At 39.4% G+C, this 25,040-nt stretch overlaps 1 protein-coding gene across 13 annotated transcripts in view; it reads left to right on the top strand.

Annotated features, from left to right (window-relative positions):
• The window catches only part of CELF2 (CUGBP Elav-like family member 2), a 541,755-nt gene that overhangs the window by 498,030 nt on the left and 18,685 nt on the right, over positions 1 to 25,040 (top strand). For 11 of the 13 annotated variants that reach the window (XM_088055373.1, XM_088055372.1, XM_088055374.1 and 8 more), the window contains 2 exons: positions 4,754 to 4,888; positions 23,242 to 23,361. In XM_088055373.1, coding sequence (XP_087911499.1) covers positions 4,754 to 4,888; positions 23,242 to 23,361 — 255 coding nt within the window. Of the gene's footprint in view, positions 1 to 4,753; positions 4,889 to 23,241; positions 23,374 to 25,040 lie in introns of all 13 variants that reach the window. The other 2 variants (XM_088055367.1, XM_088055370.1) reach the window with 1 other exon arrangement.

Here is a 25,040-nt window from a genome sequence, read left to right as displayed (position 1 = left end):
AGGAATAAATTCTTCACTGAGGGTGGTGAGGCCCTGGCACAGGTTGCTCAGGGAGCTGTGAATATCCCGTCCCTGGAAGTGTTCAAGGCCAGGTCAGACAGGTCTTGGAGCAACCTCTTCTGGTGAAAGACGTCCCTTGAAAGGTGGGCTTTGGGCATTGAGCCACCTGGACTAATGGAAGGTAGCCCTGCCCATAGCAGGGAGATTGGAACTAGATGGTCTTTATGGTCCCTTCCAACCCAAATGGTTCTATGATTCTCTTAGGATCAGATGATTTCATTACCCCTCTCTCTTGTTTGACTACAGCAAGATCCTAAGTGAATAACTTTTTTTTTTGGACAAAGTTAGATCAGATGAATCTTCCCACTAGAACTGAAGAAGTTTCAATTGACAAAAGCACCCTTCTTGCCAGGATGTGTTTAAAGCATGTATAACCTGAAAATGGGCTGAAATCCTACATACATCAACAAATAGCTCAAAGGGCGTTGGAATTAGGTGATCTTTAAGATCCCTTCCAACTCAAACCATTCTGTGATTCTGTGAACCTGCAGTCAGATTTAACCACATACTCTTAAAATGCAGGGCAGAATCAATAGTGGACTTAAAAGTTGTTTTAAGGGCTTTGCTCAATCAAGCAGTAGCTGGTCAGGGTACCTCAAGCACTTTTCAGATAAGCAGCTTTTCTAAAAGTAACCACAGAATATATATCTTTTGATGGAGGTGGCACTTACATCTCCTGTCTATTCTAATTCTTTGAATAATGCTGGAATAGCCTCACCCTCCACACTTAATACACATTTTACCATCAGCGTCCAAAATGGCTGATGTCCATGTTAGCAAATAGTTGCTTTTTAGCCTGGAGATGATAAATTTTACTTTAATCCACATTTTTTAAGCTGCAGCCAGGATTTAATTCAGATGGATTAAATCCTAATAATTGAGAAGGATAAAATTTCCAAAGCAAAATATGTCAAGTCAGTGGGAACTGCTTATGAGCGATCAGATTTGGTTCTGATAATCACCAGTGACTTTGAAACTCTCCATGCTACAGTGCCAATAAATGTAGCTGGTGCCTTCTTTTTTTAGGAATTTGTGCAGTAAGCAAATCTCAGCTATTTTCTAATATGATTTTATTATGGTTTTAGAAACCCAAGAGCTGATGAGGCCTAAGAAGTCTTTAGGAACGGCTTGTGACTCCGTTCCCTCCTCTACAAATACCCAATAATTCCAAATTTACAGTTATCACAGGAGAAAAGCTGCAGTGACTGAAACGAGGCAAATTACTTCATTGTATGAAAGTTTGTGTCAGAGGCAGCACAAGAAGTTGTAAAATGTAAATCTCGTGTTCTCAAATTTCCCTGTGTTTTCACAGAACTGCATCTGTGACTGTGCAGCACTACAAAAATTTCCTGTGAATGTGCTAATAGGCCTTATGAGAATGTTCTATCACCATCCATCTGTCACTTTTTAACAGGCCTGATTGGCAAGCACTTGTAACAACTGACATCTGTTCTTGCTTATTGATATGTAGATTTATGGTAATTGCTGTGAACAATAAGACACAAAATTACCTAAGGTGAACATTAAATTAAATTTTCATGCCCCTATCCTTATAAATAATTTTTTTTAAAATCTTAAGTTTCAAGCAAGGCATACTGTGCATCTGTTTTGTACATAATTTAATTGTTTTTTTAATCTGCCAAATAACAAAATGAAAGTTGAATTTCCTTGCGATCTTGAATATTTGCCAAGCTGATAGCACATTGGTAAATACATGTTATTAAAAATGGAATCAAACTGTATTGTGAATCTGGGTTTTTTAATCATTTCCCTTTAATTCCCAACATTGTCTCCATCATGAAGATCAAGAGTTATTCCTTACCCAGAAGGGTTTTTTTTTTCCTCTACAGAAGGATATTCATTTTTCATGTGCAGCTCTGCCTATGAGGCTGTTCCTCAGAGTTAAGCAATTTGCATTTCTTCAGAGAGGTGCATTTGCTGAGTGAGCAGCACTTTCAAATAAAATCCATCTACTCATTTGCTGTCCAGCTCTGTTGCGGGATTTGGGACTGTTTTGAAAAAACTGTAGGATGTGAAATGTGTGAAGAGTGTGTGTGAAAGGGGAGAATATGAGAGAGAAGATTCATCCCGCAGAACTGTACCTTAGCTGAGATTCAATTGAACCAAAAATCCCCATTTGAAAGCAAAGCACTTTTGGGGTCTGGGACTTGAGAGCATTTGGTTTCCCTCCTCCAAGTTTGTCCAGGCAAGTGGGATGTTGACACTCCTGACAAGTTGATGGAAGAAACCAATAAAGAGGGAGCATAGATGGTAAAATGCCTGGGGAACATGAAACAGTGATGACAGGACTTTTCAGATGTTTGAGCAGACAGAGGGTCCTGAAGAGAATGCATATTAAGTGATAAAACTGTTGACAAAATGGGCTCTAGAGCATAATGGGTGACAATGTGTGCCATGAGTTCTTGCTGACGCTCACATTTGAGCGCTCAGTTCTGTGGGGGTCTTTGCTGTCCTTCTCTTACTCAGGTGTGACAACAGCCACTAGGTTTTGCTCCTGCACACACCCAGGCTGACACCCTATAACATCTGCAGGCTGTTTTGTGGCTGGTGTCTTGCAGTCACCACTACAGTAAAACAAATTGGGTGGGGAGACAACTCCACCACCAAGCTCTTGTTCATTCATCTTCTTTGGGCATTGAAACTCATTTGCCAAATTGATGGGTTCCTCCTGAGCTTATACAGAAAATGTCCCACTATTAAAAAAAATAAGTTTTTGTGGAATGAGGCAATGATGGTATTTGCTTTGCATCCACAGAGGTGCAAGGGTGATTCATGAGTGCAGAGAGTGCAGTTGTTTGCTCTGCTGCCTGTTGACCTTGTCTGGCCTAGGCTGTCCTAGAACCATTCTGTATTCATCACAATTATTTAATCCTACTATGTATACCATTTAAAAGTCCAAAGAAACCCTTGCACAGAAGAAATATAAGCTGGTTATAACTGAGCCTTTTGATGAATAACTAAACAGTGGGTGATAGAAAGCCATTCCTCTGGAGGAGGAGCAACCCACCGCTTTCCCAAATCCTTGTTACAGAATGGCATGAAAATATGTCCTCAGTGAAGATCAGCAGTTTGCTGGATATTCTTTGCTGAATTACTTATTCTCCTTATGAAATAGGAAGGTAAACTATAATTAAGGACCAATATCAGTCCAGGATGAAAATGAATTCCATATCTCATTTTGAGGGTTACTGACTGCTTTGTTCGCAAAGATTTGGGTCCCAGCTTAAGTCTTTTACATCCCCAAAATCTTGTTTGAAGTAGTCTGCAGTCTTACTATCAAAGCAAGATAATTCTTCATTGAGAAAAAAAATATTTACACCCAAGGCAAGCCAGTAAGTCAGACGAGTAATTTAAAAAAATAAAACCGTGTTGTTTGTATACCTGAATCTCTGTCTGAACTGTGAATTGCAAAATAGTTTGGATTAGTAACGTTTGAGAAAAGCCTTATCTTTTAAGATGGTCTTTAGCCTCCAAAAGAAACCTTAAAGAGCTTTCTTGGTCACGTAACTTCTCCAAGTGTCTTGTTCCAGTTCCAGACTAGGAATCGGTGTATCTCAGATCAACTAAAATCTTAACTCCCACCATTGCAAATGTCACATTTTCAAAAACACATTGGAACTGAATTTGGACTTGACTGAGACACCCATATTAGAACATGATAAAACTCTTTTAGTCTTTTGGGGTTTTGCACTTTGTTAACTCTATTGAGGGCTCAAGCTATCACAGAGCTCCTTCATATGTTCAAACCCAAAGGATGATCTCTTGCTGCCATCCAAACCATGTCTTTACCTAGTCCAAGGTAAAAGGTGTTTGCTTTTGAATTCCTCTGGAAAAACCAACTCCTGTCCCTCCTATTTAAGCAAATATATGCCGTTGGCTGTTGCTTAATCATCTTTTCTTTATCATTTCACAAAAGTTCTATTTATTTTTGTCCTCTTTTGCTTGCCATCTAAATTAAATTTAAATGCCTCTTTCTTTAAGGTTCTCACTAAAATAAAGGTGCATCTCCCCCACCTCTTTTAAAATAATGAAGCGACGGATTGACTCAGTAGACTTGGCATCATAGTCCAGAGCTTGCTGCCTGAAAATCCGTCTGTGATGGCTCTGTGATCAGGCTGATTCTAATTTGATGTACTTTGTTCATACATGTTTTTAGAAATGAACCATCAAAAGGAAATTGAGCACAATTATTGGCTACTACACAGCGTAACCTTAGTAGTTATGTTCAGAGGAGACATGGGAAACAAATTTTATTCATCCCAATTATACAGCCCTGTCCTGAATGTGTTTTAAATGCTAGCTATCTTCTTTACATCCCCCATTGTGTCAGGAAATAATATTGTGCCTGGGCTTCACGCAGAGTTTAAATGACTTTTAATTCTACGCTTCCCTTAGAAGAAGCACAAAACCAGGTTTAATTTTCCTGAAGTATAGGCTTGTGTCTTTGGTGCATTCTCTCAACTCCAAGGAAGAGAGATGAGAAACACTCTTCAGAAACTGTAAGAGGTGGTTTGAGATTATAGATGTCTTGGGAATGAAAAGAATGAAGTTTATTGGCAAGGTACACACCAAGCTCCATGATCATTGAAAATAGCACTTTTTGATGATTATTATTATGATGATGATGATGATTATTACCTGTTTTAATTAACCCTATTGCTTCTCCACATAGGCATGAACGCTTTACAATTACAGAATTTGGCAACTTTAGCAGCCGCAGCAGCCGCCGCCCAGACCTCAGCTACCACCACCAATGCAAATCCTCTCTCCACAACGACTGGTGCTCTGGGAGCCCTCACAAGTCCTGGTAAGGGCAAAGTGCCTGCTTCCAACACACAAACATGGGAGCCGAGGGGAAGGTGGTAGTTAAAATGCTGATTCCATGTTGTGTCATGAGTTCCGTGCTCATGTAAATTGTAAAGAACCTTTAAGAGCTGGACACGTTCTTGTTGCTGTTCTTTTCAAGCAAGTAACTGCTTTTTCAAGTGGTCCAATGTGGACATGTTCACCTTTCAGTTTCATTTCAGGGGCCATTAAAGCCTAACAGACCCATCTTAAAAAACTCTGCTTGAAAATTACAATTGCATGAGGAATTTAAGATAAAATTAACTTTTCACAAAGAATTCAGAACATGATCAAATTCTTCCCTTCCTTTTCAAAGGAAAATCAGCTGAGGTGGTTCTTTTTAAACCCCAAGATACTGATATTTGATTCCCATCACATGCACATATTGCCTTCACCCTTCATGAGTTTTTGTGAAGTACTTTTTTTTTCACTTCTCTTGCTGGATCTCAGTTGAGCTTTCTTCTGGTTCTGAGTACAGAGTTACAGAAGTGATATCAGATGCACATGGAATACACAGCCAGATTCTGACTTCATTACACTAAGCAGAAGTCAGATATATGGGGGCAAAAGGGACAGGATAAGAGGTGGAAATGCCTCCATGACCACCATGTAGACTTCTAGCCATGCATGTCTGCTATCTGCAAAAACCCTAGAGAGAAGCTGGGGCAAATTCAGACTTAGGTAATGCTTCAGGATCTCCAGAATCCACAGAGAGAGATGCTGATTCAGTGTAGTTACTCTGGGTTTACAGTGATGTAGCTGAGTAGAGAATCCGGCCAGTTATTGTTACATAAAGGCTGCAGGGCGTAATTATTTGCATCATGAAGTGTGTTTATTGCTGTTCTAAAAAACATTCATATTATTTTAGACACCACTAAAGAACATTTGTGTTTAATCTTGTTTAAGTGTGTATTTATCCCCCATGAAAAAGTAATTCATGGCAGACTGTTTGAGCTCATCAGTAAGGAAAACGGTCTTCACTGCACAATAGAACTGGGACTGAGTGTGGTGCTGGGTGTCAGTGCTAGCCAGGGCTCCCATTATATTTCAGTTTTATTGGTATTTTGGGACAGAGGTTAAATGGAAAGAAGCTTTTCTAGTACTAAGTTTGTGCAGAATTTTCCTGTTTCTGGCATGAGCCTCATCTTGACATAAAAATAATATTAGCAACATCACTGAAAAGCAGGTTGGGTGAAAATAATTTTGGCTTGCTGATGTGTTTTTTTTTTTAAATTTGAGTAATCTATTCCCTCTGTCCTGGGTCTGGGACTTAGCACTTTGCAAAAGGCTACTGCCAGTGTCAGTGTTTCCATGTTACACCTGTCTGAATGCCCCCCATTTACAGAAGCAGCAATGTTGCATTTCATGCATGCTGTGTGGTATCTGCAGTTTAGCTGATAAATGTTTGAGCAGCCTTGTCCTTCCAAGACACACACTACATATCTTGACCCATACTGACAAGAGTTCCCAGGACAACTCCATGCACTGCACTGTGGTGCAGATGGGCTGGAAATTAACTCCTTTTTGCTTTGCTGCTCTGCAACACAGTGGCACCAGAATGTTCCTGTCATGCACTTTGTTTTGCCATGTACACACAGAACTTGGCTTCAGCCTTAAGGCCCACATTTCTCTCTTTCCCTCTCCAATAGTCTTCTTATCCTGCCTGTCTGACTTGCTGTTCCCTTTTAACTTGATCTAGTGGCTCCTTGAGTACCTGGGAGATTTTATCCGATATTCTGGTCTGCAGAGGACCATGGTAGACAGGTGCTTCCACTGGGCTGGGCAGATACATCTTTGGGGTAACCAGAGCTTCCTATTGCTCAGGGTGGTATTACAGAGCAGATACCAAGGTATTTTCCAAATTGGTTGATGATTTTGGCTAGCACATTGAACTTGTGATTGATTTAAAAAAAAATCTGGACATTTAGCCTTTCAAATAGTGTCTTCAGAATGCCAGGTGCCTTTGAAAGTCATTTGATGCTACGTGTACACCTGTATTTCTAATATTAGACAGCTTGAAAAATCTCAAATAGGCCTACTGACCTATTTATGTTGCACAACCAACCTAAAATCAAGCCTTGTTAAAATGTTCTTTAGTTTAACCTTGCTTATCTGGTTTCACATTCTCCACCCTATTATGTATTTTGTAGACCTGAATGATATCTTCAGTGATTCTTCTCTGCTCCATGGAAAATGAATTTAGTTTGATAAAGCTTTTCATAGTAGCTCAAAGTGTTTCCACTAAAACTTGAAATATGTTGGCGGAAAAAAAATTAAAATTTTCTGTGTGAATGTTTGGAGGCCTTAAGGGTATTTTTTTGGTCTAGTTTTCCTTTAATAAAACACTTCAGTTTGTTGTGTTTCATAAGTGTAAATGATTTTGTCTGATTTCAAAGCCTGCACTAAAGCCAGGAAGAAAGGTTTGCATCTCTCCAGATAATGCATTAAATTAATATTTCTTAGTTGAAAAAATGGCTCACATTTGGGGCAGTGCAAAGGTAGATACTTAAATTTAATCCTTTCCTTGATGTTGTTGAAGGTGAAATATTGCTCAGAATGGAGATGGGCATAAGTGTGTATTTCCAGTATGCCTTGAACCATGGCAGCCACATAAATCATATCCATGTTTCTAGCCAGATATATCTCCCCTGAATCAATCTTTGACCAAGAGCTCTTGTTCTGCCCTTTGTAAACATGTGTCATAAGAACCCCAAAAGATGGTTGTTTCCATTAAAATTTGGCTTGAAGCTTAATTTTACATGGATAAGATTTAGCAACCATGAGTGCACCATGCTAGTACAGAGGAGATAGTGGTCAGGCCAGCTTCAGTGCATTGGCAACACAGAAAAACAGGCCAGGGAGTGAGGAGCCAGAAGAACATCTGATATTTGAGGATTTCCAAACAAAGTCCAGTGATCTTTCTCCCATACATTCTGACTAAATAGCTTTGACTGCAAGAGAGTCCAAGGACACTCATTCTCCTCCATGTGCTAATACTTTCTCTTATGCTTGAAAAAGTATTCATTCAGAAAGAACAGAGACAATACAATCCCCCAAACTATTAATTTTTTTATAATTGTAAATTTATAATTTCAATTTTGCATACCCATGGAAGTGTCTCCCTACAGCATTGTTAGAAATGATTTTTTAAAAGCCTTTGCTTAAAAAAACATGAAAGATTAAGCTTTCATTTTAGTAAAAATCCCCTCAGGCAATAAATAGGTTCTTTTGTCTCTTGGCCCTGGAAAAAAAATTAAAATGGTTTAAATTGCCTATGGTTAAAGTAACTGTTTCTTGCAATTATCAGATGGTAGTGAATAAAAATTAAAATGAAATCATGAAAGACTAAAAACCAGGTAAAGGCATATTATGTCTTTCATGAGTTTCTCATGGGTCTTTTGAAGACTCATTTAATCATCTTTCTTGTCTTTTATTTTGATATGATAATTGTTTCCTTTATTTACTTTAATCGCCTCTATTTAGTTAATTAATTCTTCACTTTATTTTCATTTCACTTGCTTAGGATACTTCTTCTGTTTTAAAGACAGGTACCAGAACTATTTCATACTGTTTTAAAGGCAGGTACCTGTAGTATTTCATAACACAAGGATTTGGGGTAGATTTTACCTGACTCCACGTTTGTTTTATCCAGTTTGTCTCACATCCCTTTGAGTGGAGAACTGGAAGTTCGCACTTCTTGTTTACTGGGAAGGGATTTTGGAGGGACTACCTCACCTGTAGGTATCCACACTGTAAATATCCCAATCTGGGCAGGAAGAATCCCAGCTGAGTGTAAGGAACCTTATTGTCTCCTCCAGAAACTGTCCTTGACACATCCTGTAAATGGATCATGGAGCAAAGAGCTCACAGGGAGGCTGCTGTTCCAGAGCCTACAGAGATGCAGGGATCATTCAGTGGGTGGTGGGAATGCCAGGAGGTAGATGTGAAGGAGGGACATATAAGCTCAGAATCAAAATATCTGTCTCTAACAGTGTCTGGCATTTAATTTCCCTCAGTTGATCCTGAACACTAATTTTCCCAAGGGCAATAATGCGTATTCTGACTGTCTTGGTTGGTACAAGGCTAACACAGCACTGTAAAATGCGGATTACTCAGAGCAGGTTGGTGAAAGCCGTGTCCAGTCAAGGTCTGATTATTTCCAAGGATGGAGATTCCACATCCTCTGTGAGATCATTTCAATTTTGTTTCTTCAAATTCACACAGAAATGTTTGTTTCAGTAACCAGTGGGAAAGCCCTACTGTGTGTAGATGAGGAGATGAAACATCTAATTATATATCCAAATTTATCTGCATGAACATACACAATATAATTTCTGAGCTGTGGGGAGATAGAATTGCTAAACCAGAAGCTAATTCAGTTTCAGACTTAGGAGCCTTCATTTTCCATGGCATTTTCATGATTATTTGATTCTCTAAACTATTATTTATTTACACAGTTGAAGTAGCTATTCATGCTTCAGTAAAAAACTCTTTAGGTTTATCTGCTGTGTAAACCTAAGAGGAAATATTTGGGAAAAAAATACTGATAAGGGAGAAAGTGAGACTTTTTTCCTTTAATGATCTCTTAAAATCTAGCACAGCTTTTGTCATATTATATCAGTATTCAGCCATTAACTCTTGCACTGGAAAAAAAAATTCTCCTAAGCACAAAGGTCTAAAAATACTCAGTTTCAGACAGATGCTGACATTGAAGAATAACAGTCCTCAAAAAAGGAAGACTGTGAACTATAGAATAAACTGAAAAGAAAAGAAAGATTACACTGTCTTTCCTGTAAGAATTAATTCCTTCTTTCCCTCTGCTCAAAACAGAGAATTATAACTTACAGCTATCATCTGTGGCTCATTATTTCCTCTACCCCTTAATCTAGTATGAAGATTGTCTTAGTTGAAGGTGTTCATGTTGTGAGCACATTTGTTGAAATGGTAGAGATTTTATAGAATATACAGGATGCTTCAGCTGAGAAGCAGTGAAGAATGTTCAAATAACCATTCTTAGAAGATTTGCTTTTTGTTCACTTCAGTACAATACGTTTTTCTCCAATCAGTGGCGCAAGGCTGCCACCGTGACATTTTGTTAGAGGCCAGTACACCCACTGAGATAGTTATGATTTGCTTCCAGGATGATCCAAAAATAACCCTACCAGTAGGTGTGTAGGAAGGTCTGACAGTTTGCTAAAGACTAAATTGAAGTAGATGTTTCATGTTGGAAAAGATCAGTTTAAAATGCAGAATGGCACTCGTCATGCTGTAGTACAAATTGATTATTTTTGTGCCATTTCATGTGGAATTAATGCATGTTCCATTTTTGTAAAATCATTTAAAATAAGCTTTATTAGCTTGTAGAACATAGAAAACTTCCCTAGTATAAATTTCATTATTTTTAGGATAAATATACAGTTGATAAATATAAGACATTGCTTAAATAAAGGTTTTGAAATACAGTGATTGTACAGTGCATACACTTAACCCAAGCACATGTTTTTAAATTTTGTATTTAAGTCTAGTTATATAAATAGCATTGTTACCTTAGTGCTTGGAGGACAGAGAATTTCAATGCCTTAAATCTGATCTCAGCACCGATATTTTAAAAGAATATGTTTTCCAGGAAGCTATTGAAGAAAATCTTGCCTTAGCACACCCATATCCCAGTGCCTGTTATTTGACTGCGTAGTTCAAGGAGATTTGTGACAGGACAAGTATATTTCTGAACTGTTGTGTGTCAGCTGGTCTTATAGACGTGGTGTTAAGTTTCTGAGTCTGTGGTTAGGCCTCTAAATAAGTGAATTGATTTTGATTGCTCTTAGTGCCCAGAGATTGTGCTGCTTATTGGAGAGATGTATTGGTACTAAGCCTATCTGATAATTGGGGCACCCTTCAACAGACATGCAAGCACAAGTTGGAGCCAAAAAGAGGAAACTGGGCATGTATTTTTGACCTATATTTGTATTTTTAATAATGCTTCAATATGTCTTAAATGACTAAAGGAGAAAAGAGTGGGAGTTTGGATAAGAATCTCCCAGAGTCCCAGTAGAGTAAAAGGAGAGGTGATGGATTCATATGGAGCCTCCCTGGAGCAGCACTGTCTCTCCCTGGTGTCCTCACTGGAAAAATGAGCCTGTGATAACCTGAAGGATGCTGATGGCAGCAGGCAGGTCATCATTTTGCTGTTTGCTTTGTCCCTTAAAATGTAGTAGGTCTTTGTACATTCTCCTCTCAGAAGGGTTTCTGAGCAGGTGCATCAGTGCAGCCTGAAGGATCTCAGGGAGGCTCAGGCACTGAATGGGCTCAGGGTGGGTAGAACTGCTTTGTGAAAATGTGAGGCTGCCTGAAAACTGTAGGGGTTATTTTGGCAAAGCTCCTTATCTGTTTTAGAATCAACATTATCAATTTATGAATTTTTGGCACAAAAATCTCCAGCTGTTTCCTCAGAATTCCATTAATACTGAAGGACAGGAACATGTGCATATTTTCAGTCGAGCATTGTGCTGGTTAATTTTTTTAGGTTTGTTTTTTCTTTCAGAAAGCAGCATACAGTACTAAACCATGGATTAGTAGGATCTAATTCAACAGGAGACATGTTTGTTTTTTAAACATTGTTACATTATCGTCTTCCTAAAGTATTAAATCCGTTGCCTTAGCACATTTCAGGATTTACTTTGCTTGCAGTATACAAATAACACATATAATACATTATATTTTGTAAGTGTCTCTCTACCTCATTCTTAAACTATAATTCAAGCTACAAGAATCCAAGTTAGTAAAAAAAACAAAAAAACAACTTCTTTCTGTTGGCAGCACTATTTGAAGTTCATTCAGGGTTGCTTTCTATTAAAGAAAGATGATAGTATCAGCTTGCCTACACAGGTAGATATGTGAGCTTATATGTAATAAATCTTACAAGAAGTTACAAGCCCAGAAAATGCTGCAGTTCATAATACCCAAGAAATAATGTAAATCTTAGACAAATTCATGCATTTGAAGGAGCTTTCAACTAATGCCAGTATTGTTCCTGCAGTCCTACTGGATTATGCTTATGTCCATGGATACTCCTGGTCTGTTTACCCAAGGCAGAAAAATTATAATAGTAAAAAATAATAATTTAAAAATCTTAATTTTATTCTGTTTTTTATTATTATTAATGCCTTAACCTAATTGTTTTAACATTCTCTCAAAAGAATTAGTTGCTTGAATATGGGTCTACTGAATTATTTTATGCCATGGCCAAACAAAAATATCCCAAACAACTGCATAAGTTTAAAACCAAGTAAAGTAAACACTCAGCTGCCTTCGCTGTTTGCAGAACAAAAATGTGTAATATGGATGAAAAGAACCAGTGTCACAATGAACTCAATATGACTTTACAAATGTCTGCAAAGGATCTGGCTGAGTACTTTTACATGAGGCAAAATAATCTTCAAGTTCTGCAGCTCCCAGGGGTGAACAACTGCATGTTGTGGATGTGCTATGGCAATAAGGTTGTGCTAGCACACCGCACTTAGTAACCCACCTGCCATGGAAGTAATTGCATGCACCTTCAGGATTCATAACTCCTTTAACTACAAACTCAAATTTTCAATATATAGTATAGCTCAACTCTATTCTAAAATACTATGGACAGGACTCTAAATGTCTGAAGAAAATAAGTCTATTAGAAACAGCTTGTTGCAATGGAAAGACAAACACCTCCCAAGGACTGTTTACCTGATCTTAAGACTGATATGCAAGAGAGGCGAAAAAGATTAATCAGGCCATCCTCTCCCATGTACTAGAATTTGAATTGGCATATATGCATGTGGTAAGCACTTGCAGAACAAAAACATTGCTTACCTTGAATGATAGCCTTGGATTCTGCTGGCATTCTTCTTTATTCTTTTTTTTTTTATGGAGAGATGCTACTGCATGTTGTTTGTCAATGCTTAGTGCTGAAAGTGTGTCAGAGATGTTGCAGGCACACCAGGGGCTGTGTGAAGGAACCTGTACTCTAGGCAGGAGATCCTGGCCTCAAGTAGAGCCTTCTTGATTTTAGATCAGAAATTCTTCGGAAAGTGATTTATAAGTGGCTGTATTCTGAAGTGGCTCCACATGGAGGTCATTTCAGCATCAGGGCATGCATCTCGGAACAATAGCCTGCTCCAAATTGAGTGAGATAGCTCAACATAATAAACATGAGAGCACAGCTGGAAGTTCCCTGTAGAAATGGCTTTGATGTGAACTCAGTGGTGCTTCAACGAGCACAGCCACAGCCCTTGGCCCCACTGAATAAAACAGAGTCATAAGTAATAAGTCATAAGTCTCAGTAATTCTTCTTTGTTTTCCTCATATTGTAGTGATTCAATTAGGTTTGATTTCAGCTAGAGTTACAGTTGGAAATATCTGATGGTCAGCTATGAAGCTGAACTCAAGCCAGTCCACTGTGCATTATTATTCTGTTCCCGAGCCACTCTAAAGTACTTCCCACCCAAAAGCAAAGGCGATTTATGATTGTGGTGTGCTGGGGAGAATGCACAACATGTTGCAGGCACAGCATTGAGGTACAACTTGTAGTTTATTCTAGAGGTGGATGGTCTTCACTGAGAAATGTATTTCAATAAAACAGAAGCATCAGCATGGAATTGGCCCAGAATATTAACTTGCTTTTTAATCTGTCTCTCTCTCTCTCATTCTCTCTTCATCTTTAAAATCTCATAGGAAAATGTGTCCTTAAACACCAAGATTCATAAAAGCAGCCTAGACTCACAAAGACATGACCAATCAATGAACCCTTGTTTGTTAATATACCTTCTGCTAGATGGGTTTGGAGGAACATTTTGGAACAGAGGACTATAAAACCACAAAAGCAACCAGCTAATAAATTTGTCTGCCATACCTGTAGTACCTTTGCATGCTTTTTTCTCCTCCTACTTTGCACTGCTGTGGAAGGTCCATGGTGTACACACTGTAATTTCATGACAATCATGAATGTCAAGTTAGTTGTTAACATAAACAAGTGATTAAAATTAGTGTCCCTGATTTTCATTTCTCCCAAGCTCTCTTAGCTCTCAAAAACCCATGCACTACTTAATAGAATGGGTTTATGAGCCTAAAGTTATTCTCCCATTGTTGAAGGCCTTGGCTTCTGAATTTGCAATTTGAATGACTTTGTTCACCTCATTATGTTTTCTGGGTTTTTTTTATTCTTGTATAAGTCAATGTTTCCAAAGGACCTCATAAAGCCAGAACCAGAAGGATCACCTTGGGGAAAGGCTCCTTCCTCTCCTCTCCCTGTCTGTCATGCTTTCTATCACTTGCACATGCATGCCCACAGATACAAAAAGAGACTTCCTTTTCTCACTGCTGCTTCTCTTCCCCTGTTCCTTGAGAAGAAATGGACAATCTTTCATGGGCACAGTTCATCTGTGAGTAATGAAGAAGCAGAGGAGCACTGACTTATTGGAGAAAGGCTGTGATATTGGTATATGTCTTTCTATATTGTCATTCTTGTTTCCCCTGACTCTTTCTTGCTCTCTTGCTTTTCTGGTGCTCTTTCCCTGGAGTGCATCTGTCACTTTAATTTTATCCTGTCCAAGCACAAGCAGAGTACTTAAACTTCCTAGAATCTTCCTTTTTGACATGTCAGACAGCACTTCCAGGATACTAGAAAATGTGCAAGTTTTTACTTCTTTCCCTATACCAATGGCAATGTGTTTGTCCGATGACCTTATGGAAAATACATCTCTCCAGATCAGGAAAATCTACCTCACCTTTGCCAAAATCTGTTCCAAGAAATAGAACCAGGGCCAGTTGATACTGTTAGCAACAGGGAGGCCACCAGTTTGTGCAAGGGTGAATACTCAGATTGGCTGGAGATCACTATAAAGGGCAGATAATTTAATGCCAATCACACATGCTAGTTAGATTAGAATACTGATGAGCCCTAGTGAAAGGCCAACTGCATCTTCTTTTAGCAAAAAATATTAAAATGCCCCCATTTCTCCCCCTCCCCCTCCAGATTCTCCAGAAGAATAAATTAAAACTTGGAGGTGTGGTTATTATCACAGAATAATTAGACCCCATGGGATTAGAGACACTCAACGTTTGCTAATGCCCCTGGGTTGTGATTATCTAATAATGATGATGCCTCTGTCATTGCTTAATTATTCTTCCCCTTTAAAATGTTCCTTCTGCAGTCAGAGCCCGTAGAATGTGCTCATCTCAGCCAGAAACACCACTGCAAATTCCTGAGAGCAATGTCACATGGGCACCATGATTGACTTGCCCACTTCTCCCCCACACCATGTTTATAATCCTCATTTCAAGAGTTCCAGCATTACTATGAGTCATTCCCTTTTTCCATAAGACATTTCATTTGTGTGTTTAGGAGAAAACTCTGTTGCCTTCTTCAAAACAACCACTTGGTTTAGGGCTACATAAAGATAGCACACCTTAATTGATTGACCTTAAATATTTAAGATCAGATCTGTGCAGAATCCCTCCTAACTCCAGGTCGGTGGTCCAGACTCCCATCTACATAAGAGCCTTGTACAGCTGGGTGCCATTCTCTGTTTAAGAGACTACCACCACAAAACTGAGATAATATAAACCAAAGTGGGAAGCTTTGCATGGACTTTGTCCAACACAACAAAACTTTGTCCAATATCTTTAGTCTTTCAGTCAGGCCAGCAGGTGTTCCCCATATTTAGATACAGTTTTCAAGACACAGTTCCAAACATCATTGGTTATTGCAACTAAAGATTAGAATGAAAACAAAGAACGCAGCCTTGATCTGATTATCCTTAAATCCAGTGTTGTCTCTTAGCTTTATTATCCTTCCTGGACTAAGCAAGGGACAAAGGCATATTTTGTTTACCCAATAGATTTTGTGTATTAAACAAAGATTTTAAATTCAGCTGACTAAAATTAGAGATTTCAGCTTTGAGTTTAATATTTCTTTTACTTTTGTCCTTATAATTCTCCTATAAATGCTTACCATTTTTTTCTGTCGCTAACTGGGGAGCTGTTAGAAATATTTTTTTTTATTGTTTTACTTTATTTTCTGGCCATATCTCTTCATATGATTTATTTATATCCTTTCTTTACATTCTTCTACTGTGATTTTATTTTCTGTTGCACGTTGCTGAATCTAAGAGGAGTCTAAAACCTCAAGGAAAGATCCAAGGTCAGAACTTCTTTTTTCAGAGGTAGATTGGGCCCTAGAAACCTCACCCACACAGTGTAGCTGTGGCAGCCTAGAATCAAAACCACAGATGAGAGTTAAGTGGCACATTCAGTGTCATCCTCTGTTTCTGTTAACAGACCCAAGAACAGAAACTGGTTCTACTGTTCAGTTTTCAACACATCTTCATTCTTCAGCCTTCTTTCATTCAGCCTTAGTGTGAGCTGACTTTCCCTTCTTTTCTCCTACGCTGCTCTAATTCCCATAGAATAATTGAGGTTGGAAGGTCAGTCGGGACATCTGTGGCTCAGCTCCCTGCTCATGTGAGATCAGGTTGCTTAGGGCTTGATCCAAACAAATCTTAAAAACCTTCAAGGACACAGATGGAGGAATCTGGGTAATCTGTTGACAATCCTCCCAGTACAAATGTTTTTAATTATCTCTGAACGGAACCTCCCTTGTTCCAATGTACTTCTCATCTTCCCTCCACGTACTATTGCTCTATCTAGTGGATGAACTCCTTTTGAGCACTAGGAGGCTCTTTTAGGTTCACCTCGAGCTGTGTCTTCTCCAGCCTGAGCAAGTCCAGCTCATTAAAGGACGAGTGCTGGACCCCTGACCAACTTGCTGACCTTCCACGGAACTCGCACCACCCAATCAATGTTCTCCTTGCAATGAGGAGCCCAAATCTGCATGTAGTGTTTAGATGTGATCTAACAAGCACTGAGTACAGAGGAAACCTGGATCTCCTGGCTCCTCTTCCACAGTCCAGGATGCTGTTTGGTTTCTTTGCTGCCAGTGTATGCTGCTGGCTCATGGTCACATCCCACCAAGACCCCCACAGGTCCTTTTCAGCAAACCTTCTCCCCAGACCACCCATCCCCACCTGAGTTATTGAAAGGGATTATTCCTCCCCAGGTGCTGGACTTGGCATCTATCCTTAAATCTCATAAGGTTCATGTTGGCCAGTTCTGCCCATCTGAATCCATCTGAATGACAGCCATTTAGTCAGCACTAGTCTCACATCCATTTCATCTGGCCCTTGGACTCAGTGAGCTTAGGAAGGCAGCAGAAAATCAGAAATAAACCCAAATTCAGTACAAGAAAGAGGATTCTGGACTTAGACAACTGCCAATACAGATCTGCCAGGAGTGTCTCCCAGAAGTGAATGTTTTCTCTGCAACTTCTCATGCTTAGTCTCAGAGATACTGAACCTAAAATTTGTGGGCAATATTGATCCCTGGTGCACTACTATGTCTTAGCTGGAGCAAAAGACGTACTTTGAACACTTGAGTTATTTAAACTCTTCATTAAGTAGAACAATAAGCACAAAGTTGTGGTTCACAGGTGAGTGGTGAAAAGCAAGTGGCTGATATCAGACTAAACACTGAGTTTCCTGTTGTGCCAGGCATTCATAGTGACAGGCAGTTGTGGAGTGTAACCAAGGGCTGCCTAAAGGAATGCTGTCAGCAGACTGACACAGTTACCATTGTGGATCTCTGTGTGGAAAGTCCCAGTATTGTTAAGCCAGTCTTGGAACTGCCCTGAAGCCCTGCAGCACCAGAAATCTGGTTCTGCTCCGGAAACATTACAGCTGCTCTTCACATGGATGGGGTTGGCAGGGTGTAGAGCAGCTCTCCATGTCTGCAAAGAGCTGAAGCTGCCCTTGCTTTTCTTTGCCCATTCTCACCACTAAACCTGCCCTAAAAAGCAAAATAATGTTTCCAACAAGAAATTTCACTTAAAATGTTTATAATGCCTCATGTGCTTAGTATCTTACTCCAAGACTTGCAGTTTGGGTATCATTTCCAGACAGGGTGCCCATGTTGGAAGAGGAGGAAGAGAACAAGACAAGGCAGAGAGGAATGGAGAAGTGCAGTTTACACTGGCCATAAATAGTGCCAAATTAGCACATATAGCAGGGAGTTTCCAAGAGATCCAGGGGTTTTTGTGGTATAGGACTTTGCTGAGAAGTCGCTGGAATTTTTTTTTCACTTAGACATTTACTGAAAATATTAAGGAAAGAGTGAGCCTGACTACACGCTGCAAACCATTTCTCTGCTGAAACATGGTGGTACGTGTGTCTGGAATAGGTCCTTTCCTTCAGTGCAACAGTCAGAGGGTGGGTTATCTAGTTCTTTGTCTTCAGCAGCCTTCCTGGACTCTGACTTCCACAGTGGGAAAAGAATTCCTGAAGATGATCAGAGAGATGGAGCACCTCTTCTATGAGGAAAAGCTGAGGGCATTGAAGTTGTTCAGCCTGGACAAAGCTCCAGGGAGACTTTATTTCAGCCTTTCAATACCTAAAGTGGGCCTGCAAGAAAGATCAGGACAAACCTTTTAGCAGGATCTGTAGAAACAGGACAAGGGGCAATGCTTTTAAACTAAAAGATTTAGACTAGATACAAGGAAGAAAATTTTTTTTATGAGGATGGTGAGACACTGGTACAGGTTGCTCAGAGAGGTGGTAGATGTCCCATCCCTGGAAACAGTCAATCAGGTTGGATGGGGCTTTGAGCAACCTGTTCTAGTTGAAGATCACTCATGGCTCATCTTTAAAGATGCCTTCCAGCTTAAACCATTCTCTGATTCTATGATTCACTTTATAAATAGGCCTGAGACATGGAAGGGGTGGGATTTGCCCAAGGCTGTACTACAGACAAGGCTAAGTTTGTGGTTTCAGTATAGCAAGAAGCTCTACCAAGTCTTTGGTCTGAGGTGTAAGGAAGTAAATAGGCGTGACAAAAATGTGCCTGTGCCTCCAAGATACAGCTTTCTAAGAGACAGGCAGCAACTGTGAAGAAGCAGAAAGCCTTGCAACAAAAACCATAGCAATTGCTTTAGCCAGGGCAGCACAAGAAGTTTGAGGGAAAACTGGGAAAGGCACCAGTAGCATCTGGTAGTTGAGCTCATCTGTGTGCTCTTTAGAGCAATTCAGCTCAACCTGAAATAGAAATCTAAAGGTAGGGTGTCTGAATTGGTTGTCTTTAAATCTCAGAGACAGTCTAGTTTTGACTAGACTAGCTTAAACTAACAACAAGGCTGACAAAGGTGGGGAAATTAATTCCATCCACAGTGTGTGTAGCAAAGCCAAAGAAATATTTACACATCATTGCCTTTCCTAGATGCTGTTGCCCTGAATCTAGTTTTCCAGCTGAGGCAAATCCAGATGATGTAAATCATTATGACTCTATTGACATAAGCTAGCAAAAAGAATGGCCAAAAGTTTCTATGCTAATTCCTGATGTTCTTCCTAGGTTGGCATAATATTTAGGAATTTTGTTAACATGTTATTAAAATTTAAAAGATAAATGGCTCATTGCTAGTTCATATTTCTGTTGAAAAAAACCCAAAAAAAAAACCCCAGAAAAACCCCACTGACCTAAAGGGTGCTATAACCATTGGTAAATGGTTCATAATGGCAGAAGTGAATGTTTTGAGAACATTTGAAAATGCCAGCTCCTTCCAGACTTAAAAGTCTCCATAAGTGCAGCATTACTAGATAAACACAAATATCTGAATTGTATAGAGCAGCCACTCCAAATAAAAACGTGTTCTCTGTATCAAAGAGAACTCTGTCAAAGAATGTATTAGCCAAAGGCCAAGTTTCTTGGCTTGAAGCTTGAAGCTGATAGAAAAAATTGAATCAGTTAAATGGAAGAAGCACAATAAGAGGAGGGGCAGGCACTGAACTCTTCTCTGTGGTGACCAGTGACAGGACCCAACAGAATATCCTGAGGCTGTGTCCGGGGAGGTTTAAGCTGGATGTCAGGAAAAGGTTCTTAACCACGTTAAGGGTGGCTGGGCACTGGAACAGGCTCCCCAGGGCAGTGGCCACAGCACCGAGCCTGACAGAGTTCAAGTGTTTGGAGAACACTCACAGGCACAAGGTGTGACTCTTGAGATGTCCTGTGCAGGGCCAGGAATTGGACTCAATGATCCTTGTGGATCCCTTCCAACTCAGCGTATTCTGTGATTCTGTGAATGTTCTGGTGTGGAGGCTGGAGGGAGTTGGGAATTTTTTTTTATTTATTTTTTTTTTTTCATTTATTTGGTGTCAGAGGAACCTGGTAAAACCCAATTTATAAATTATGTAGGTAGCCAATCTATTTTTGTCTTCTGGACAACTAAAAGACATAAATATAGAAAGTATTCTGACAGTGTATTATTCTTCTTTGCCATTACTCTGAGCATTTGTGGAGCCCAAGAGTTTTGCTGACACAAAAGAGTTATACAGGCTCCCCCAAAGTAGTGCAGTCATTTGCTGTTACCACAAGGCATGTGATTTTTCTTCTTTCCCTTCAGTTTAATATATGTTACAATTTTTTAGTTGAAAGGAACTAGAAAATGGCAAAGGACAGGAGAAGCACAGTCCTTGTCTCTAGATGGATTTCATCTGGGAGCACACAAAGTAAAAACTTACAGCTGGATTAAGCCTTCACACTTGTCTTATAGGACCTTTTAACTTTTCTTTCATCTTCCTTTAGATTTGTGGGGGACAAGGCATGCCATTGCTTCATCTGTTGGTTTTATATGGCATTTTGTTACAAATTTTCACATTTGTTAATATTTTGGACCTTTCATAACCCCTTTATGGTAATATTTTAGCTCATCACTGTCTTCATCTTTATTTCATACATGCAGGTCTCAATCAATTAGTGTGGGGTCTCTCAGGAAGCTTTATGCAGCGGTTGCTTGATCTCTCCAAGCACCCCAAAAGAAGGAGTTCATTTCTATTCACCCCCTGTTCAATAAGATGGTAGAAACCACACAGGTGTTCAGTTTCTTTCTTCCAAAAGAAATACTAATCCAAAGAGAAAAGAGCATTGTCCCACTGCATCTGTGAGGTGGATCACTGCTAAGCAAAAGAAATACCACAACAATATAACACTCATTCCTGAGGTGCTTTAGAGGTTCAACCAGTATTGTACAGTGAGTGTGTGCCAAGTCCTTATTCAGGTAAACTAGATAATCTGCATTGCAGCTTCAAGTGGGTGAAGCACTGAGGCACCTGCTCTTTATTTGCCTGAGGGAATTGAGAAACTTGATGACAAAAAAAAGAAGAAAAGAGATTTTAGTCCCAGATACTGACCGTCCTTGGAGCATGTGTTTGAACAGCCAGTTATAAGAGCCTCCATAATTCACTGTGGGCTGCACAAGAGGGAAGGTTTTAAGCAGATTTTTTTTGCCTTCTCCAACAGATGTGTTGTCAATCCATAAGCATATGGCTCTTGTTCACAGGAGATATTTGCCCCCAGCTTTAATGTAATTTACAGGCAGTTTCCTAGTCCCCATTTCTCTCATTTCTTAACTATATGTCTTTCCTCAAGAGAAAATGATAATAATCCTCTAAAACAGAAAATAGATGGAATTTAGTCCAGTGAAAACTAATCAGATCCTTCAGATTTGAGTTTTATATACTTCATTTAAATAATTCGCTAATGAACATTGACAGAAACACATACCAGTGTTAGTCACAGGGAATTCACTTTGTTTTTTCCTTTCTTCTCTGTTGGTGCCCACATTATCTGAAGAAAGTGGGGTTGTTTACTTGTTTTTTTAATTACTTTTTTTATTCAAAGACATTATTGGATTCTTATTGCTTTGTGGGGACAGACTGAATAATCAAAGCTGCTTCTATTTGCAACATATAAAATTATTTGAGTTAACATCACAGATGCTAAGAGACAAGGAAGGAGTGCATTACAGTGTCTGGAAATCTCTCTTCCTCCACAGCAAGAATATTCTTTGTACTTTGAGGCCCCAAGAGTGTGAAAACTTGTCTTTGGTGGGTCTTAATGTTGCAAAGGCAGGTTATTTGTAGGTTAGAGCTTCAAGGTTTACCCACAGAATGAAAAAGTTACCTCCTGTTTTCCTTACTGGGTCCTGTCAGCTCTAGAGACTTCACTTTCTTGAGGGTTCACTGAGTAATCTGATGTGTTTGACAGCCCAAAAAAGCATCATATAAAAGTGGTTTTAACTATTTCATACCTAGGTAATGAATAGGAGCCAAAAATGGTTCTACATGGTTGTAGACATGATGTGCCTCCAGTACATCATCAATAAAACTCTGACTTTAAATGTTCACTTTTTCCTAAGATAATGCAACCTTATAACAGAAAAAAAAAAAAAAAAAAAAAAAAAAAAGGAAGTCTTTATGACTATACACGGAAGTAGGGCTCAGGAGACAAGCTAAAAACTTAATTGCATCTGCAGCTTTTATGAGTGTGATTCATCTGGTATACCTTACCTACCTGTGAGTTAGGTGTTTAATCTACACTGGTTTTTCAAGGCCCTTCTGTGAGACAGGTATTTCTAATTCACCCAACCTATCCCAAATGATGACTCTTTATTACTTTCTTATGACAAGAGAGTGAATCTCTTTCTCTCCCTAAACACATAATTTAGATTGATTCATCTCACCCACCTTCATCATTCCTTTGTCAGTAGCATCAAGGACATTTTTTCCACCTTTTCCCCTCTGGCAGAGCTTTTGGGGATACATACAGTATCATAGGTGTGCATATACATGACTATCTATGCACAAAGGCCAGGATAAAAGCCTGCATTAAAATGAATGGTAGTTACATTTTCTATTTGCATGGTCACCCTTCTTTTTCTAATCTTCAGATCTTTAAATGAAGTTCATACAGTGTCCTAGAGGATAGTGTCTTCCCTTAGAATAATTGAACTTAGTCTTAGACCATTTGGGGCCCAGAACAGTAATCTGCTGAATGACAAAATTACTGAGTAATTCTTGTTTGTTTAATGATGGACTTTGAAGTGTGTGGCAAAATCTCAAAAGCCTGGTTAGCTGATCAGCCTGGGTTGCTAGATTAATTGACAAACTTTTGAGAAAATGTCTGATCCCACACATAGTGGTTTAGTATTATATTTGCAAATAATAGCACAGTACTGAATTTTGTGATCTAGTATTTGCAGTTCTAGACTCATCAACGCTTCCCATGAACAATCACACTGTTGATGTCTTGAACAAGATTGGTCTTGTTGGTCTCATTTTCTTTTTTACTTCTTGCAAGTAGCCCTGTTGTGCTCCTGTGTGTGATTGTAAGCTGTTCTGTGATCAAATAAAATAAACAAACTTAATTGCCTTAATTTTGCTTTGCTTTTTTTCCTTTCAGTGGCTGCATCAACTGCTAATTCCACAGCTGGTGCGGCCATGAATTCTTTGACTTCTCTGGGTACTCTCCAAGGACTGGCTGGAGCCACTGTTGGACTGAATAATATTAATGCACTAGCAGGTACCGTAAACAGTGAGTATTTATTGCTGTGGTGGACAGCCTTCCCCGATAATCATGCCACAAAAATTATCAATTGTAAAGTAATAATATGATTTTTAATCTCTACACCAAATAAGGGGGTCGAGTTGATTCTGTTCCATACTACTACTACTGCATATCTAGTTCCCTGGAGTCTTTAAGTTTCACACAGTTTGTTCTGCAAAATGAATTTCCTTGTGTCCCTGCATAAAGACTCCTCTTCTTGCAGTACATATGGAAGGTAAAAGAATCGTCACCGGGGATTTGGGTTTTCTAGGTTATAGGAGAGGCTCCTTTTTCACTGAGGGAGTCTGACAACAGGTGTATCACCCCAATGTACAAAACCTCACTCAGAAATGTAGTGCTAAGACGTTTGCCACAGAGGCAGTCCTTTAAAACATCTGTAAGAATTACCTAATTGACTTGAGAGCAATATGCTTTAAAAATGAAGGCAAGTCTTTGGCTTTTATTTGGCAAGTATGGGAGAACATTCAGTCAGTCACCTGTAATGCCAGAGCACGCACACCTATCCTATGACATCTTAACAAACCCTGGCATCTCCAGCAAAGTTGATGCCAGCACTTGTTAGAACATTCTTCTTTGTTCTGAGCCTTGGTCCAGATTTTTCTGAAGAAGGAATTTTTTTTTTATTATTGTTTCTGCTATGATAACTTCACCTTTGCCTGTAACGGAAGAGATTTCCCCAGATGCATTTTTCCCCCTCCCTCTTTTTTTTCTTTAGCTGCTGTTGCTCCTTGCATTTCCTTTTGCAATGCAAGGAATCTATTTGGTCATTGCCAGTCCATGACCCATCATAATGTACCCTCAGGAATGGATGTCCTCCTCAGTATCTCTTGCTCACTCTGATGCTCTGCATGATGTCCTTTCTGTCACTGTTACTTGGCTGCTCACACAATCTTTTTGTTCTGTGATCTCTGGTTGGCATTGTTGGGAGCTGGGAAGGAAGGGGGCTTATGGATGTCCATGTAGCAATGTTGAATGGTTGCATGGGGTCTCGTGTAAAACAGGACTTGCTTCTGGCAAGGACGTGTGCATTTCACACAAAACAACTCTTTGTAGATACAACTCAAGGACAGCTTAAGAAAAATGAGTATTAGGTCCCAAAATGACAGATGTTTTTCCATTAGTGTTAAATGGCATGCGTAGAAAGCTAACTTACCTTCTCTCGTCTCATGAGCTCTTGTAGTAAGAGATCTATCCTGACATGAGTAAGAAATCATTAAATGTCCTTTCTGATTAACAATCATTGTGCTTCACTTGGTGTATAAAAAAAATCACAGTATCAAGAGCAAAATGTGACATCCCAGTCCTTCCCCTCCACAAGTACTAAGAACCCAGGCACACTGGAGCATTCCAACATATTGTACCCGTTCATCAAAACCAAGCAGGAATGAATCATGTGAGCTCATTGTGTGGGAACCCTCCTGTTGCACTCCTTTTAATGCTCCTTGCTAGGCTGCAAGCAAAGAGTTTACAATTTCTCAGCAAGCATTTTGAGGTGATATATGTGCAAACTTATCTGCATGTGTCATATATGAACTATTAATGATGTATTCACAACCTGGTACCAAATTTCAGTTTAAGTCACCATTGCCTCCATGGACTTGTACTGACAGTGACTGCAGTCCCAAATCTTCTTC

This window comes from Pseudopodoces humilis, chromosome 5, assembly GCF_049639895.1.
Source record: "Pseudopodoces humilis isolate 2021_Gansu_Grassland_sample_001 chromosome 5, ASM4963989v1, whole genome shotgun sequence".
In the NCBI taxonomy this organism is placed as follows: Eukaryota; Metazoa; Chordata; class Aves; order Passeriformes; family Paridae; genus Pseudopodoces; species Pseudopodoces humilis.
This window is presented reverse-complemented; position numbering and strand designations above follow the sequence as displayed.